Source organism: Pundamilia nyererei, unplaced genomic scaffold (assembly GCF_000239375.1).
Source record: "Pundamilia nyererei isolate P.nyererei 1_Seehausen unplaced genomic scaffold, PunNye1.0 scaffold00060, whole genome shotgun sequence".
Classification (NCBI taxonomy): Eukaryota; Metazoa; Chordata; class Actinopteri; order Cichliformes; family Cichlidae; genus Pundamilia; species Pundamilia nyererei.
This window is the reverse complement of record NW_005187461.1, coordinates 3081546-3099289: the sequence shown is the minus strand read 5'-3', so window position 1 is coordinate 3099289 and position 17744 is coordinate 3081546. Positions and strand designations below refer to the sequence as shown.

At 39.1% G+C, this 17744-nt stretch overlaps 4 protein-coding genes across 4 annotated transcripts; 1 reads left to right on the top strand and 3 right to left on the bottom strand.

Annotated features, from left to right (window-relative positions):
- LOC102200205 (tripartite motif-containing protein 47-like) lies at positions 1 to 1520 on the bottom strand (the record flags this gene model as incomplete). Its single annotated transcript, XM_005734897.1, has 3 exons — positions 913 to 1520; positions 734 to 829; positions 1 to 237 (listed from the first exon to the last, which is right to left on the bottom strand). Coding segments are annotated over exons 1-3 (927 nt in total), but the record flags the coding sequence as incomplete, so codon positions are not given.
- Positions 1521 to 2909: 1389 nt separating this feature from the next.
- Positions 2910 to 5705, bottom strand: LOC102215550 (E3 ubiquitin/ISG15 ligase TRIM25-like). The gene is made up of 6 exons (XM_005734862.1): positions 5014 to 5705; positions 4748 to 4843; positions 4229 to 4462; positions 3990 to 4146; positions 3835 to 3879; positions 2910 to 3735 (listed from the first exon to the last, which is right to left on the bottom strand). The coding sequence occupies exons 1-6, from the start codon at positions 5593 to 5595 to the stop codon at positions 3215 to 3217; spliced, it is 1635 nt and encodes a 544-aa protein (XP_005734919.1). The 5' UTR covers positions 5596 to 5705; the 3' UTR covers positions 2910 to 3214.
- Positions 5706 to 5953: 248 nt separating this feature from the next.
- Positions 5954 to 8602, top strand: tmem17 (transmembrane protein 17). Its single transcript, XM_005734860.2, has 5 exons — positions 5954 to 6163; positions 6325 to 6428; positions 7778 to 7891; positions 8005 to 8148; positions 8231 to 8602. The coding sequence occupies exons 1-5, from the start codon at positions 6049 to 6051 to the stop codon at positions 8306 to 8308; spliced, it is 555 nt and encodes a 184-aa protein (XP_005734917.1). The 5' UTR covers positions 5954 to 6048; the 3' UTR covers positions 8309 to 8602.
- Positions 8603 to 8656: 54 nt separating this feature from the next.
- Positions 8657 to 17710, bottom strand: agbl2 (AGBL carboxypeptidase 2). Its single transcript, XM_013911291.1, has 23 exons — positions 17570 to 17710; positions 17021 to 17071; positions 15450 to 15579; positions 15004 to 15171; positions 14766 to 14873; positions 14430 to 14580; positions 14072 to 14327; positions 13473 to 13874; positions 13099 to 13241; positions 12709 to 12868; positions 12396 to 12522; positions 12207 to 12307; positions 11950 to 12044; positions 11763 to 11838; positions 11555 to 11650; positions 10542 to 10622; positions 10331 to 10420; positions 10109 to 10184; positions 9868 to 10020; positions 9709 to 9739; positions 9418 to 9629; positions 9178 to 9301; positions 8657 to 9061 (listed from the first exon to the last, which is right to left on the bottom strand). The coding sequence occupies exons 1-23, from the start codon at positions 17591 to 17593 to the stop codon at positions 8845 to 8847; spliced, it is 3072 nt and encodes a 1023-aa protein (XP_013766745.1). The 5' UTR covers positions 17594 to 17710; the 3' UTR covers positions 8657 to 8844.
- Between the last annotated feature and the right edge of the window lie 34 nt (positions 17711 to 17744).

Sequence of the window (17744 nt, the reverse complement as noted above, 5' to 3'; positions counted from 1 at the left end):
CTGAATGGGATCCTCTGTTTGTGAAAGCTGACAGATTTTACTCTCTCTCCTCCTTAACTCAGACACTTCACGCTTCAGCTGCCCGAGGTGGTGTTCGGTCCAGTCCACTCCAGCTTTCTCAGCCTCTCCAACTTTCTCTCTCATCTCAGAGCACTTCTTCCTCAGGAAGTGGGTGTACAGCAGGATACGTTCCTCACAGACCCGCTCAAAGTCATCACACACCTCCCAGGCAGCGTCCTGTAGGAAAAATGTACTATTTGCCTGCTATGACTGTTACAATAGTGATCCAAGCCAACTAAACAAGTCACACTCAATCACTGACTGAATTGCTGACTTGTAAACTCTCACACCAATTTGGTGCTCAGCATCTTGGCTTAGGACACGTAGTAGTTAATACTCCTATTAATTGTAAATACTGTTTGTTGTTTTGTTTTTTTACATTAAATGAATGATTGATTCTAAGCCAGGTTTGTTCACCCCTCCCACTGAGTCCCAAACATGAATCTTGTATTATTCTAACAGTTCCACTAACCTTTTGAAATAATGTCAACAGAGCACCGACTCACAGCTGTCATCGCACTGGCTGAAAACAAATGATTTCCCCCCCCTTAGCTGCACTGCTAATTTTTAAGGTTTACATACTTTTTCCACTCAGATATAAAAAATTTAAAAACACAAAAAATCCTTTGCTGAACCAAACAAATGCATATTTATGTTTGTGGATAACACTCACTCTTATAGAGCCTGCAGCTTCCATCAGCTTTTCCATTTTGGCCTCTGAAGCCAGCACTCTGTCTGTGATTACCCATTTGGTCTTTTCCAGGTGTCTCTGTTAAACAAATGCAGAAACTTTTCAGGACCTCATAAATGCCGTGCAACAAATGTTTACAACATGGGACTAAACTGACTAACCTGCATCTCTTGCTTTTCTTCTGTGACGGATATAGTGTTATGGCCTTTGTGTTCATCCACCGCACACATGAGGCACAGGAATTGCCGATCGGTGCGGCAGTAAAGCTCCTGAAGTTTGTCATGACGACTGCAGATGCTTTCTTTGATCCTCGTAGAAGCTTTTACTAGTTTGTGCTTTTGTAGCGGTGGCACCTGAAAATGAGGTTCCAGGTGAGCCTCACAGTAAGAGGCTAAACACACCTGACAAAACATGTGAGCTTTGCGTTTCCTCCCTGTGCAAAAGTCACACTGCACATCCCCAGGTGCAGCATAGATGTTATCATCAGAAGCTACGGTAGGAGCAGCTCCTTGTCTGGTTGTTTTCTTATGTTCCTCTAACAAGTTAGCCAGAATGGTGTTCCTCTTCAAAACAGGCCTTCTGTTAAAAGTCTGCCTGCACTGAGGGCAGCTGTAAGTTTCTTTACTGTCATGTTTTGTATCCCAGAAAGTATTGATACATTTCATACAGTAGCTGTGTCCACAAGTAGTAGTCACTGGATCCTCCAATAATCCCAAACATACGGAGCAGTCAAATAGGTCCACAGCGTGAGCCATTTTCTTCCTCCACAAGAGAAGTTACTTTCTATTTCTCTGAGGAAGGAGTGGCTTAAAGGCAGCTTGTTCCTAGTGGGAGGGCACTCAAGACCTCATTGACAGCACAATAAATGCCCGCTATTCTGATTTAAAGAATAACTGCATTAACTGGAAGTAAGTGAAAGTATTTGTGTGAAAGTATCAGCCTTTCATCAAATGCAGTCATGACCTGTTACCTAGATTCAAAGCTATTTCTCTTTCAGAAAAAAATGCCATTTTGATACAGGTCAGTAAAACAACCCCTGCTTTCCTTTTGGCTATTTTGAAAGAAGTAATTTGCTAAGTTAGAGTTTATTCTTCACATTCTGGCCAAACCACAGAGCACTAGTAGATATACATGATTTAGTGAGCTGCAAAACCTTTTTTAAAGCAATTAAATAAGTTTATTTCCTTTTTGTTATTTTGGTTCTTATGTTGGCAGAATTTGGTTTCACTTTTGAGTTTGTAACATTAACCTCCTAAGACCTGAACTTTTCCACGGCATGCATTTTTAGTTTCTCTTTGATATTTGGACATATTCGGCCCAATGAATGTAAAAACAAAGAATTACCAGATTTTTTTTTTAAACTTTATTTTTTGTTTTTTAACTTTATTTTTGTTTTTAAGAAAAATAAGAGCCACATATGAGCATATTCATTTAAAATTTTGATAGAACAGTAGCAGTATAATGTCCTCGTAAGTGGATATCAGGCCCTTGTAAAGCAAAATTGAGTATTTTGGTCTAAATAACCCAAATGTTAATTAATTTGTAAATTCTGTAGTAAACTGTAAATTGTAAATATTGTAAAACTTTTCTTCTGTCATTTAATGGTCGGGCATTGTACAGCAAGCATTTCACCCCCATGTCATACTGTGACAAATAAAATTTGAATTTGAAATGTGATGTCCACATATGTGGACGGCAGGTCCTAAGAGGTTAAATAATATACAAATAAAATCCTCTATGATAGCTGGGATAGGCTGGAACCTATCCCAGCTATCATATGGTGAGAGGTGGACGGGTCGCCAGATAGGCAACCATTCGCAGTCACCCTTATGGGTAATTTAGAATTACCGATTAACCTAAACCCCTCTAATTGCCTGTCTTTGGACTGTGGGAGAAAGCAAGAGTACCCAGAGAACATGACAACTCCACACAAAAAGGTCCTGGCCAGATGGTGGAGTCAAACTTGGGATCTTCTTGCTATAAGGCAACAGTGCTAACCACCGTGCACCATAAAAATAATAATAACAGCGTCTTAAAATGCAGTTCTATGGATCTGTATTTGCAAGATTACACTCAGAAATGAGTCTTTTGAGAAGAATAATTCCACTTTTATTGACATAATTAAACAGTCACATAATGGTTTAAGAATTCTCAGCATTGACATTTCTGTAGAGGATTTTCTCTATGAATATATTAGTGCATGTTTATGTAACTGCACCTTCTTGAACACTGTATACACACAACAGACCTCTGTGCACAAACACACTTGCCAAATAAATTCAGTTCAGTAAATGTTAGCCTAATGTCTTTAGCCTCACAAACAAAAAATATTTTAAACAAGGACGCTTTAGCTATAATGAGCAAGAGTCAACAGACTGTATTATTATACTGAAGAGTACTTTGGGAATAGTGATAAACATGTACTGATACACCTGATGTAATTCTGGTGCTTCTGATGTCGCTTTACTCTGGTGTGATTATCCTAACTGAGGCTCCTCTGGAGACCATGAACCCAGGGTACAGAGGCTGGGAGAATGTGGTCTGAACTCTGTGAACGAGCACCATTTGACCAGAATCAGACACGCTGTAGAAGGACAGGCTCCCTCCCTTGTGGTTCAAATACACTCCCACTGTAGAGGAACAGGGGACGGGTTTTCTAGTTTTGACTTCATTGTGCCAAAAAGCGCAACAGGAACTAGAAAGAGAAATGCACCAGGACTGGTCGGTGTAGCCGAAGCCACTTTCTTCCAGCTCTGTTCCGTTATAGCACAGGGCTATCTCAACCCGTGGCCCTTTCCATTCAACCTCCCAGTAGCAAACACCAGATAAACCCTCAGTGCACAGCACTTGATCATATTTGGTAAATCTATCTGGGTGGTAAGGGTACCTCTGGGGGTTTTTAGCCCAGGTTACTTTGGTGTTTCCATCAGAGAGCAACAGGTTTTCAAATGCTGTGTTGGGATCCAATGTTATGCAGCAGGAATCTGAAAAGTACAATGTCAGGAAATATTAACTCAGTGAAATCAAAGTAACGGAAAGCACAGAAACTGAATAAAAATATGTACACTAAACAAATGACTCACACATAGAAAACTCCTCTCTTGTCTTGGGATCAGGATCAACTTCAACTAAAAGTACAAAACATGATATTATTGAAAGTAGCACTTCCTGTTCTATTTAATTAAAAATGATTAGCATGATTTTACTGAGCATTATTTTAGCTAACTTCTCATCTTACTTGTCTCAGATATTTGTGCAATGCTCTTGGCCACGTTTTCCATTTTGTCTCTCAAGTCAGAAATAGCTTTTGTGACAAAGTCGAAAGGTGTGTGCAGTTGGATGTTCACATCAGAAGACAGATCAGGTTCTGTACAGTCAAAAATGGTCTGGCAGTGCTGTAAACATGCAAAACAATAAACACATCATTAACTGCTGCCCTGCACACAATATGATCCACGTATTTGACTGTTTGCGCACCTGCAGGAAATTAATGTGATCTTCAGTGAGCGACAGCTGCTTCAGTTGGTCCTCTCGCTTCCTCAGCTCACTGATTTCCTTCTCCAGCCGATCCACAAGCTCCCCAGCGCGACTCAACGCGGCCTTCTCCTGATCTCTGATCAGATCGTTCACGGCATAGCGCCTTTTGTCTGCCTTCAGAACAATCTCAGCATAGGCTTTCTCATTTTGAGCAACTGCTGCATCACTTGAAGCCTGAGCAGTAAAAAATTCCATTTAATATCTCAAAGTTGTTGGTTTAAGGGCTTAATTTAATTAATTTCCATTTAATTTCTAGACAACTTCATAATTTTATCTTGTTAAGAATTTACATGACGTTTTGGAAGTGGCAAATTTATTCTTGATTACACTTTTTTTCCTTTGAGGTAACAAAAAACCTTCACGAGAATAGGACAAGAGGACATAAAGGAACAATGCTGGTTACTTTGCAGAAACAGATTTTTAAGGAAAACTTTACATAACACAGATTCAAAACTTCACCTTCAGTCCTTTCGTTTTCTGTCTTAGTTGCCGGAGCTGTTTCTCTTTTTCTTGAATGCCTTGCTGGATTATTTGTTTCTTCTTTCCAAGTTGTTTCTAAAAGTCATCATTACAAAATCATCAAAGTTTAAATTACAGAAATACAGCTGAATATAAAAAGTCCCTTAAAACCCTATGACTGCTATAACAGAAGCTCTAGCAGTAACTTTAAATTGAAATTCACAGCAGCATGGATGATGGTTGGAAGTCTACAACTATATTATTACCTGCTTATCTTTTCTCTCTGCTGCAGCCGAGACAGTGTTGTGGCCTTTATGTTCGTCCATCACACAAAGGAGACAAACGCACTGCCCATCACTGCGACAGTAGACTTCGAGTAGCTTGTCGTGCTTGGAGCAGATCTTCTCTTGTATGGAAGCTGACACTTCGACCAACTTGTGCCTCTTAAACGCAGCAGACTTATAGTGAGGTTGCAAGTGAGTGGCACAGTAAGATGCCAGACATACCAGGCAAGACTTAACAGCTTTCAGCTTCCTCACAGTGCAGAAATCACACTCCACATCCCCTGGTCCAGCTTCATCCTTTACTCGCATGTTGGATTGTGCTCTCACAGACATTTTTACCATCAAATCAACCAGCACTGTGTTTTTCTTGAGGACGGGTCTTGGGTTGAAAGTGTGTCTGCACTGTGGGCAGCTGTAAATACCACTCTGATCCTCCTGGTCGAAGCAGCCATTTATACAGTCCATACAGTAGTTGTGGCCACAGTGAAGAGTCACGGGATTCTTCAAAACATCCAGGCATATGGAGCAGGAGAAGGAATGTAGTACTTCACAGCTCTCGGCCATCTTCGTTCCACATCTGTAACTTTCACTTTCAATGGAAACAAAAGTGCAAGTGATTTAATAGTCTGTCCAAACACGTCCAAAAATCTAAAGCTAATGTAGCTCCACCTATAAATCTGCAGAGCTACTTTTCGATTATTTTTTTTAATTTTTTTAAAAATGTTAGACATTTTTTTCTCAAATATAAAGTTCATTATTAATATTTATTTATAAATAATTTATTTACTTACTTACTTACCACTGTGATATATTAATATATTGTAGGTAGATGCGCTATTTAATAAAAGCACTAAGAGGAAAGGTGTCTGGTTAAATACAAAGAACATATTCCATGCGAGATTTAAACACAGAACGCGAGATTTCCCTGGTAGCCATGGAAACGACAACGGCGTTCAGTTTCTCAGTGAGGAAGAGGCGGAGTGGTTTTCCTCTTGTAATGTTTTTATTTAGCGGACCATGGAGCTCCCGGAGACACTTAGAAAACATTTAGAGGACTTTTCTCGCAACGTTTTGTTTGACCAGAGTCGGACGGAGTCTTCCTCTAAAGACCGCGACGCGTTTTTGGCACACGGTGAATGCAGCCAATGTTACTGATGAATTAGCATTGGTGTTAGCATTGATGTAGCTGCACTAATGGCTGTTGTTTACTCAAACTAAGCTTTCCAGTAGTTTATTTGCACTTAGGTTGCTTATTCGGTTCGTGTATGTTCTGCTGTTTGTATTTGTTTTCAGACAATCGAGTTCTTTCAAGCCTCCAGCTCCAGATGTCTCTGTACTTTAACATGTGGTTCTTCCCCTGGTGGTGGATCAGTGAAACTGTAATGCTGCAGCTTAAGGTATTATGCCAACATAATTCTGGTTTACAATCTTGACCCTTTCCACTCTTATTTAGACTGTTATGCACCTTTCTGTGGTATGCTGGATTTCAGCATCAGGGGTCCACCCTGTAAAGGTCGCCAGTGTGTCACTGGACTAACAAAGAAAGACAGACAACCATTCACAGCTACAGTCGATTTAGATTCAATAAATAACCTAACCCCACTAGCTGCATGTGTTTTGACTGTTGGTAGTACCCAGAGAGAACCCACACAAACACAGGGGGATCATGCAAAGTTCACACAGGACCTTCTTCCTGTGAACCAACAATGCTAACTACTCTACCATCTGCTGCATAGTTTCCTGGCCATGGATCCAAAGTGTGAATTTGATGATCACCAGGCCACTTAGTTATTACTTTTTCCCTTGTGACATGGTGCTCCATCCTGTCATGCTGGAAACTCCACAGGTGCCTGAAGGTCTCCCAGGTTAACATGTCGAATGTTTTCTGCAACCTACCCTGTGCCCGAGGTACTAAATTAAAGCCCCTAAGTTACACAAATGTTTGTGGGATACAATGAACGTGGGCACAAATTAAAGGGAATGAAGCTGCAGTAAATCCTGGAAAACTTTCAACTGGGTGCTCAGATTTTGTTTTAGTGTTTTTTGTTAATTATTTGTGAGCACCACATGAAATATGTAGCTCACCACTGAAACATAAATAGTTACTGGACAAAACAGCAACTGAAATAACAGTAAATACCAATTTTAAAGGTTATTGAGACAAAAAGGAGAATACATGATAGCAAGAAGACTATTGTGTATCAAAAATTACAAACCTTGGCTTCCTTTTATACTCAGTGTAGTTATTTAGCAAAAATTACATTCAGTTAAAAATATGTTAAATGTATTTGACCTTTTAGTAGTACCGTGTGCCACGTTTTCACGGGTTTTTTTTCTTTCAACTGTAATCTTACCAATAAAAACATTCCAAAATACACAAGTGGTTATGAAGAGGAGCAGGAAAAAAAATCACATCATACGTTTAAAAGCAAGGATGTGGAAGAATGAACAAGATTTAACATTTGAGACACATTTGGCACTTTGCAAAATTTTTATATTTCAGTTGCTTTAAAGTCAACACATAAATATTTTTTGAGTGTTTTCAGCTGGACATAAAATCCCAAAACAGTAATATCTGACTTTTTTCGATACTTATTATTTTAAAAAGGTAAATCTGAATATGCAACAGGAAATTTGCTTGAGTTTATCTCAGAGTGTAGCATTTTAAAAAAAAAACATTACAAAGTGGATACAAGTTTTAGTGTTAGACTATAAACTGTGTTGTTTGGCTTGTTATTTCCACCAGTATCCTGCTTTGTCAGACTACTACAAAATCATCCTTGTTACTATTCTTATCCTGATGACGCTGATCGAGGCTATTCGACTCTACCTTGGTTATGCCGGGAACTTGCAGCAAAAGGTGCATTTATACATTCACATATGAAATAAGGATATTTGTATAATTATATGTAAAGAAACCCAGTGAGTGGACGGCAGAGATGAAAACTTGTCAAATGACTGTATTTGTTGAAGGTCCCAGAGCTGGCTGGATTTTGGCTCTTGAGCGTCCTGCTGCAGTTTCCATTAATCCTGTTTCAGCTCTTTAATGAAGCCATCCTTGTTCAGCCCCTGGAGAGAGGTGTTCACATCGTCCTTGCCTTATTCATACTCACACAGGTATGGTAAGTTGCATTATCAACATTTTCAGAATTTCATAGCTACATTTATTAACACTGATTTTATCCCTGAATGCTCCCAGGCCATTTCTGGTTTTGTTGCGCTCCGCGACATGGTCAGACACACAGAAAGCCAATTTCATCTGCGACAGTTTGACTGACTTCTCACACTCTGACGTCCACATCTGGACACATCTGGGCAAAACCTCTGCTCACATCTCCAGGGTCACAGGCTGACAACAAGAAACTGTCACATTTTGTCTTAGACATGCTGCACGGGGTAGCTGCTACTCAAGATCCGTTGTTGAAAATAGGGGATTTTTAACATATATTTTTTGTATTTTATTAACATTTATTTTATTAATATGTTTTCACATTTTGCATTAAAAAACATGAACATGATGTGAATACTTTGTCGTTTGTTAGAAAGAGCCAAAGATGAAGATTTTTCAGCCATAAATCAGGTCTTTATCAGGGCCATTAACATTAAGCAAAAAGGAAAAAAAGTGATTAAATTCAGAGTCAATTTATTTATTTCATGTTTAATAAGAGGCATTTTTAACTATTCCTGGAGTTTTCCCTTCCCTCTGATCCATACTGAGTATTTTTTTCTAGGGTTTCTTTTGTAAACAACTGTTGAAGTAAAAAAGAAAAAAAATTCCATCACTGACCAGTGAATAAATTAAGTGTGTACTTCTCAGATTAGAGGTTTTCGCTTGTGCAAGGCTGACTGTGATGTCCTTTTGACCGTTACTTCTCGTGGAGTCACAGTTGTATGGCTTTCTTCTCCAAAGTGATAGAGCCTAATGTCCTTAGCCTGAAGCACGCTGACTGTGTCACTCTGTGGACGTGGAAGTTGCTCTCTCATGGGGGATGAAGGTAAAATACCCCTGTGTCTTTTGTCGTTGCTTTTTCTGAGGAAATTGAAAAAGGAGAGACCAGGGTTTAAATGAACAATGCTTGTATTATTATCATAATATTTAACAGAAATAATAAATCACAGAATTAAGAGGATAATGGAGAAGTTCACCTTATTCCTGTTAGGTCCCTAAGCACAGGCACAAAAAATCTGCATGAATCGGGTTCCTTCAGGGAGGTGTCACGAGTATGAGCTTTCAGGTCCTGAACATCATGTCTGAACAGTGATGAATCCACTGAATAAAGTCAAAGTAAAGTAAGTAACAGTGATGGAGCTATTTCATGAAAATTTATCACAATAATAACTAACTGCAAACTGACTAGTCTTAATATAACAAATGTGCAACCCAACCTTCTGAGGAATTGTCTTCTTCCCTTTTATACCATTTGGTCTCGGTCATTTCTGTGCGTGAGGTGTCTTTTGCATCAACGTAATGTGAGAGCCATGAAGAGCTGTCTCTAAAAATGTGCCGGCCACTGAATTTGTTGTTGTTGAAACTTGTCAGTAGATGCCTTCTTGGAGTAATTTCTGGAGACATATTCACATAGGTGAATTTGGGAGATCTGTCACAAAAGAGACACAACATTTCTCAATCTTTAGTTCTGTTTAATGATAAAGATATAATAAGATTGTGAGGTTTACCCGTGGGCTGATGTAAGCAAAGGTGGCAGCCCTGAAAGGGGAAGACAAGTTTCACTACAGAGGAGCGACAATTTGATACAAACTTGAATTGACTGACTTTTTAACATTAGTAATAATATAATTTAGTTCCACCTGAAAGAAGTGTACAGACAGACAAACCTTTGTAGAATTTGTAGGGGGTAAAAGGCTGGCGGTGGCAGTGATGTTGATGCTGGCTGGACTTTATGATTTTTGATGACGGTGGAATGAGAGCCCTGAGGTTCAGTGGGGGAGAGGAGTGTCCCGGCCGTCCTGTCTCCATGTCCGAATCACCTGTAAAGTAAGTCAAGCAAGCGCTCCACATTAGTTTGGAAATACTCTGACCTTTACCTGTAGACTGAATCTCCAAAATAAACCTTACCTTTGTGGGGTGAAGCACCGGTGTATTTGCTGTGAAGTGGGCGTGGTTCTGGACTGTAACGTAGATCTGAGTTTTCCTGATTACAAATTTGAAATGAAAGATTATGGTCTGCTCCAGGTATTGCAAGACATCTGCAGATTCTCTGTGAATTATTAGTGCTTACAAAAGACAGGTTTATGGTTGATGCATAAGGCTTCAAATAAATGACCTTCACATGATCACCTTTACATGCTTGCAGCCCTGCCACAGCCTCACCTGACTGACCTCACCATGGTGAGTGATTGTAGGACCTTTTCTCATCAGAGTGTTTACCTTAACAGAGGAGGAAACAGTAAGGATCAGTAAATGTCTTCATCTGTTTACCAGCCTCAATATTGTAGTGTAGCTGGTGTTACTGTGAAGACCACAAACACGTTTGGATGCTGTTTCATACGTGAGGTTTCTTCCTGTGGCGTTCAGCAGGCCTCTTTTGGACGCGCTCTTTGATTGTTTTGTCAGGGGGCACGTCAGACTCCTGCAAAGATCATCAGTATTGTTTACAGCAGTGATTCCCAAAGTGTTGGAATCGTTTGAATTTTAAACTAAACAGGATAAGATGCAATTTTACTGGATAATATCCTTTTGGAGTGGTTCCAAAATCAAACAGAATTTTCTATTGAAATTTCCTTTGGTATCCCAAAGAACCTTTAATGAAGGTTTTGCAATTTGGCTTAAAATGTTCATGAAATAGTTACAGTGGCTTGCAAAAGTGGACCCTAAAATTGTCCAATAGCCTGTAATTAATAGGAAATAATTTTTGGATGTGTGATGATCAGAGCTATAACTAAATATCTGAGTTGGCTGCAGAAGATTTTCAGATTTTATATTTGGCCCATGTGACATTTCTAGTACATAAAACACTTAGGTCAGGAGACCATTTCTGACTGTATCTACAATATAAATAATGAAAATTCAAATCTTAAATGGATTTTGACTTTTGTTCCAGACTAGATAACCTCAAAATATTTCCTCTTTTGTTCGATCATTTCATTTGTTAATATGCATCCAGTCCTGCATTTCAGGCCTGCATCACATTTTTAAAACAAGCTGGGATAAGGGTAAATGTGGGCTAATAACGTCGCAATAATTGCAATAATAAAATAATGATGTGAAATGAGAGAGGTGATGTCAATGGGTGACTGCAATCATGATTTGGTATTAAAAAAATTAAAGAATTGTTTAAAAGCAATTTCATATTTCTCCCTCTAAAGTGCATAAAACCATGAAATGGTTCAAGGAATCTGCAGAAATGCCAGTCTCTAAAAGGCAAGACCAGAAAAAGATTAAATATTTTGAGTTCATAATGGCTAAAATCAAACAAAAGTCAAGGTGAACTTAAGAATCACCAACTTCTTCTTTTATTTAAGATCTGACTGATTAAAGACTTTTCGTGTTGCTTTTCAGGACCTTTTGCTGTGTTTTGTTTTTTACTCTGTTTGGTCGTCGTCTATTCCTCTCTTTATGACTCCTGAAGTGTTTCTTTTTTTTCGTCACTGGAGTTTGCTGTGACAGTAAACAGAAGCATGTTGTAAACTAACAGAACATATGACTTAAAACTGATTACTACAGTCAAACAGGTGCTGGAGGCTTCGGTGTATTAGTGTAGTCAGTTTACCTCTGTATATGTTTCTGGCTGGTTCAGCAAATGAAGTGGGAGTCCTTCTGAATCTGAACTATCTGAGCCACTTGTGCTATGAGAGCAAAAGAAAAATGTTTGCATTCAGGCTAATTCAGAAAATATTCTCCCAATCTCACATTGCCCAAGTGTGGTTAGTATGGATAAAAATATATATTTTTATCACCTGGTTTCGATGTCAGAGCTGTTGCCCAAATCTTTGCCCAGTCTTTCTCTGAACTCCTTTTGCAGCAATGCCAATTCTGTCAGACAGTAAGTGATCTCAAATAAAAAGCACAGACAAAATTAAAATAATTGCATACATATACAGTCACTATATCAAAACACAAGTATCCAGGATTATTATTAACGGTCATACAATAACAACTAGACTGAGTTGGAGCTTACTATAGTATTTGTTTTTATATTTGCTTAATCTCTCACCTTTATTGGATCAGGGTCACAATAGTCCAGGAGGGTGTCACACAGGTGAAAACCCAGGGACTTCAAGTCTTGAGTAGTAAAATGTGTTCCTCTCCTGTCGCCTAAGAGTTCAGCAAATTATAAATCCGCTTACGTGATATGTGCAAGCTTACAAAAAACATGCACATCTTCAGAAAGTTTTTTACTCACCCAAAGTGGAGCCTCCAAAGGTGGCCTCCATGGTGTAGCTGTTTTTGATGCCAAGTCTCCACATGACGATTCGTCCTGTGCCCTCTTTGCTCTTCTGCACCCGGAATTTACAGCTGTTAAAGGAGAACTAAGAAAAGAACAGTGTATATGAAATATCAAGAGTTTGATAGGTAGTAAACTTGAAGTTTAAATACTGGTGAGTGACAAACAGGTGGGTAAGGTAAGGCCCATACAACCACAGAAAAAAATTTCGAACTTTAATCTTAAAAGTCAGCAACACTGTTTGAAAGCCCTCAGACAAAATACACTTTACCTTATTGCTAGCATTCTTGCTCATCATTAGTGGAAAGACTCTCGCGTGAAGTTTCAGTGTAGAGTCAGCTTTGTTTTTGCAGCCATACATGAAGACATTGTTTTTTCTGCTGTGACCATGAAAATCACAGTAAAGAACTACATCTCTTTCGGCCAGTAATCTGAGGAAAATGCAGTGTGGCAGAGATTTCGATTAAGAAACAAATTCAGTCAACATTCACAATCAATTAAAAACTTGTGTATGCACAGGCTGTTTGGTAATCATCATATTTGAAACATATTGGAAAGCCTGAAGCACTTCAAAGGAGAAATATCTTGAGCTTGATTAAGCAACTCTAAACATGTCAAAAATGTTGTTGTTTTTTTAGCATTTTTTTTTATCAAGTCTCACTTTTCCACCATGTTTCGGGTGTGCCACACAGAAGGAAAGGAATCTCTGAGCAGTGTCCTGTAGTTTCTGTTGAGGTCCCTGCCTGCAAGAGAGCAGCGGTAGTTACCCACCACGACACCATCTGGGTTCAACATTGGGACCACCTGCAGCACCAAAGAGGAGCAAACAAAAATTAGCTTAATTGCCATAATTAAAACTAGAAAAACACAGCGATCTGTAAAAATACGTTTAAAAAAACAAGTGTATTATAAAAAATAGGTTTATTATATTAAATTGATTGTTATCTTCTTTCACAAACAAAAAACAAACACACAAATTTGCAATGTATTTCAGTACGGATTACCACATTAAGCCAGAATAGAGACAACAGGCACCTTAAAAACAAAAGTGTCCCTGAGAAGCTGAGCATCATCTGAGTCACCAAGAAGAAAGTTCAGGAATCCCTCCATCATCCAGGATGCATTGGATTCTCCTGGGTGCACCCTGGCTGTCACCACCACAGCCTTCTTGGTCTTGTCGTCCATTCTGTTAGAGTCCTGGGGTGTTACTGTTATCACATACACAGCGTTTCCAGCAAGACTTTGGCACAAGACCCGTACTTTGCAGTATGACCTAACTGTAGGGTTGGAAGTAATTCGGCTAAGGTAGCGCTGCAGGCGTGAATATGTGTAGGGGTAGCAGTGGGCCAGGTAGCAGGTGTCTGAATCATAAGGGAACTGGAGTGTCCAGGAGAGTGAGTAAAGGGTGATGCCATCACTGTTGTTGTCCTTTGTATTCTAAGTGACGCAGAGAAAATATACTTTTAGAAACAATCCTGTCTACAGTCAGACTTTCAATTCAGGCTTTAATCTTTGACAGATTACCTCTACACTATGTTCATACATTTAATTCTCAGCTAATGTTCAAAGGGAGAAAGTGATTGGTTCTGGGAAATAAGGTATCATAGTTAAACTTAACTCCAGATGCCACCTACCTGACTGCAGTTCTGGTAGTATTTGATATTTGAACCTGCGCGTTTCCATCCAACACCATTCTCTTCAGCATCCCTCTCAGAGTACAGGAGTGGTTTCATACCCTGTGAATACAGACTGCTCCTCTTCATCAAGTTAATGATAGTGAAGCGGTAGGTGACGCCAGCTTTTGTGTTCCTGACCCTGAAGTAAAACCACTGCGTGTGCTTTGTTGTGTACATGTCTGTGCGCAGGGTCAGCTCATAGTCATAGGCACCCCTGAACAGGCAAGAAAATATGAGCAGAGATCCAAACTGAACCTAACATTACTCCAAAAGTGAAAATATACAACTGAAAAGAACAATAAACCTGCAGACTCACACTTGGACGGCCTTCTGAAGGTTCCCACTCTCAAACCGTGACTCAAACTTGAGAGTCAGCTCTGACTGACTGACATCATAAAAAGTGGCTTGCTTAATGGGTTCTCTGCTTCCTCCAATACGAGAGTAGGTGAAATATGGGTGCTTAGCAGCTTTAAAGGGTCAGAAGAACAAAACAAAAAAAGAGAAACACTAAATTTACTTAAAGCTTTAAGATGCACTGAATTTACATTGTTTTTTCAGAGAATAGTGACAGTATACAGTATATAACTTAAAGTACATATGAAATAACCTGGAAGTGCAAACATAAATCCCAATGATGACAGTTAAGAGTTACCATGGTCAATGCAGAATACCACCTTCCCCCTCTCCTCTCCGACTGGCATGGGTGTCCTCTCATATCCTGTGCACTGATAGAAGGGCTCTGGCTCTGGTGGGTCCCACTCTAGAAAATACACTCATTTTAAACAAGGGAATGCCAAATTTCTGTTCAACATATTGTTGGTATGGTTTTTATTCTTACCACTAAAAAAAACCCCCAGTGACATCAAAGTTTTATTGAAATGAAGCATTACCTATGTGATGGATAATGTCGCTGATGACCTCACACTCTATTGGCCAGCGGATGCCGCATGAGAAGTTGACCAGTTCTGGTGGTGGCCTGAGACTTATAACAGGTCGTCCACCACTGATGGTAACGAGTAGCTGTGTGGTCCTCAGCTTCTGACTTAGGTCTCTACATACTGAGTGGGAACATGAAACACACCTTTAATGCTATTTTAACAATCATGCTGTTTGTTACAATCTTCAACATGTATGCCCACTTGCCTCATGGGGTTTACGCTGACAGATGCAGTTATCTCATTTATAAAACAGTGCTTGTTAAATATATAAAGATGTAAAACTGAAATGAGATGACCATGCTTGCTTTTCAAAAGTTCATTACATTGACACTCGTGTATCAGCAACATTTAGGCTGCATACATGTTATACAATAACACCCTTTATGAAAACAGCTTACACTGCTTCATCTTTGTCAGTTCCTCATCATCTTCATCTGTGCGGGAGCAACTGGTGTCTGCTGTGTCCAGCTGGTGGGCAGTTCCACAATTCCTAACAGCAGAGCTGACCACGGTTGATGTTTTCTCTGCCTGGTCAGGAAAATATAAGTAATCAGTGCTGGATCAATTTTTAACCAATAAACATATATAACTTAGCACCTGCACCAATACTGGTTTGTAATCAAGACAATATAAAATAAAAACATTTCAACATCTTCTAGTGGATGTTTTCAGTTATGCTGTTTTCAGGTCTTTCCGTCGGTCATTAGCTGTTACATACATAGAGTTCAGAAGTTTACATACACTCATCACTGGAATGAAACTCATGGGATTTTTAGGCTTTTAATAATTTCTTTGAACAATGTTTTTTGTGTATGTGTGTGTTTAGGATCATTGTCCTTTTGGAAAGGCTCATTGTGTTTTAAATGTCTAGCTGTTGTTTTTAGCTGAAGAATTTGGAGGTAGTCCTCCTTATTTCACTCACTTTGAATAACGTACCAGTACCACTGGCAGCAAAACAGCCCCAAAGCATGACGCTACGAACACCATGCTTGACAGCTGGTACAGAGGGCTTAAGTTTGAAAGTTTCACTCCAAATATATACTTGCCATTATGACTAAATAGCTAACTTGCTAACTTGTCTGAACATAAAACTTTAGATTTCCTGTCCTGAGTATGACTGTTTGGGTGTTTTTCCACACCTTGGGAAAGTGGTGACACACCAGCATAATTTGAACTTATGTACAACTGTTTATGTTAAAGTGTGTCTGTATACTTTCTGACCCTGTGTCTGGAATACAGAAAATCCTAAATAATTTTCATTTTTAAATTCTTTAATAATATAGGCTGTACAATCATTCCAGCCTGGAAAAAGAAAAGTTCAAAGAATTCATTAACCCCCCCAAATTACCATTTGGTGTTTGATATTTAAGCCCATGATAAGTGTATATAATCTTCTGACTGTATAATTTCAAATCAAAGCAACAGATCAAAATCATCTGATACCCCCCCATTTTCCTCCAAAGAGACACAACAGGATCTGATCTGATACAGGATCTTCCACCATTGGTAGTCCAGGACAAATCACTGCAATACTTTCAATGACAAAAATGTGTTTTGCCCGTGTGTGCAACCTGTATCAGAAAAATATGACCAAAAGACAAAAACAGTTATTTTGTACATTTCAGTAGTGGTTTCTCACGTCGTTTAAATTCCAAAGGAAATGTTCATTCTTTTGGTTTTTCATATAGTTCAGTTTTAATTGATTTTTAGATTGGATTGGATCTTTACAGTTTAGTTTGAATATCAAGACCCCGCCCCCCCTCTTTTCCCCCTTTATTTCGTCAGGGTCATTTTTCAAAAAGGGTTAGGCCTGGCTTTTGTTTAAAAAATATCTACCAAATCAAACACGTACAACTGCCCGCTCTGGCGACCCGTTGTGAATGAGGGCGCAGCCCAACGTAGCTGTATCAGAGCTCTGCTTTAGTAAACTAAAATAACATTTAACGTAAACAAAGAAACTCCAAATTACCTGTGTAGGTTTGAGTGTAGAATCTCTCACGGGGATCTTAACCTGGCATTCCTGCATGAAGACAGCAACTTAAAAACCTTGTTCACTACATTTTCGAGCGTGTAAACGCCACTACTATCGTTAGCATACATTATTTTGGCAGCTTGCTAACATTTCTGACCGTGCTAGCGCTTTCTACGTTTATCACACTCTGACGGCCACTTACCTCGCTCATATTTGATTGTACTACGGCCCCCCGGCGAAATATAAGCGTACGTTTTAGAGGTAAGTAAGGCTACACTGAACAACCTTTTTCGGGGGACCTGACTTTGCTATGCAACCAAAAGCCTCAACACCAAAGTTGCCATGGAAACAGGTAACTTACTGAAAAAATGTAGGAAATGCGCGATGATGATGTCGATAAGAAAAAAAATACTTTGTGTAAAATATTACATACATTTTCAAAATAATTTTATAGTTACAAATAATAACAATATAATACTAATAGTAACATTATTATAAGATTTATAATAATAATAACATTACATGGCAGTACGGTGACTAGATTACCCTCTTTACGGGACTGCACAGCATGTATAGTCTTTGTCCCCTGTCTCACATTTCGGCTGGACCGTTGAATAGTCTGGCTTTTATCCATGGTCTATGAAGGGAAGGCTTTTTATTAGCCTATAATCAGAGGTGGGTAGTAACGAGCTACATTTACTCCGCTACATTTACTTGAGTA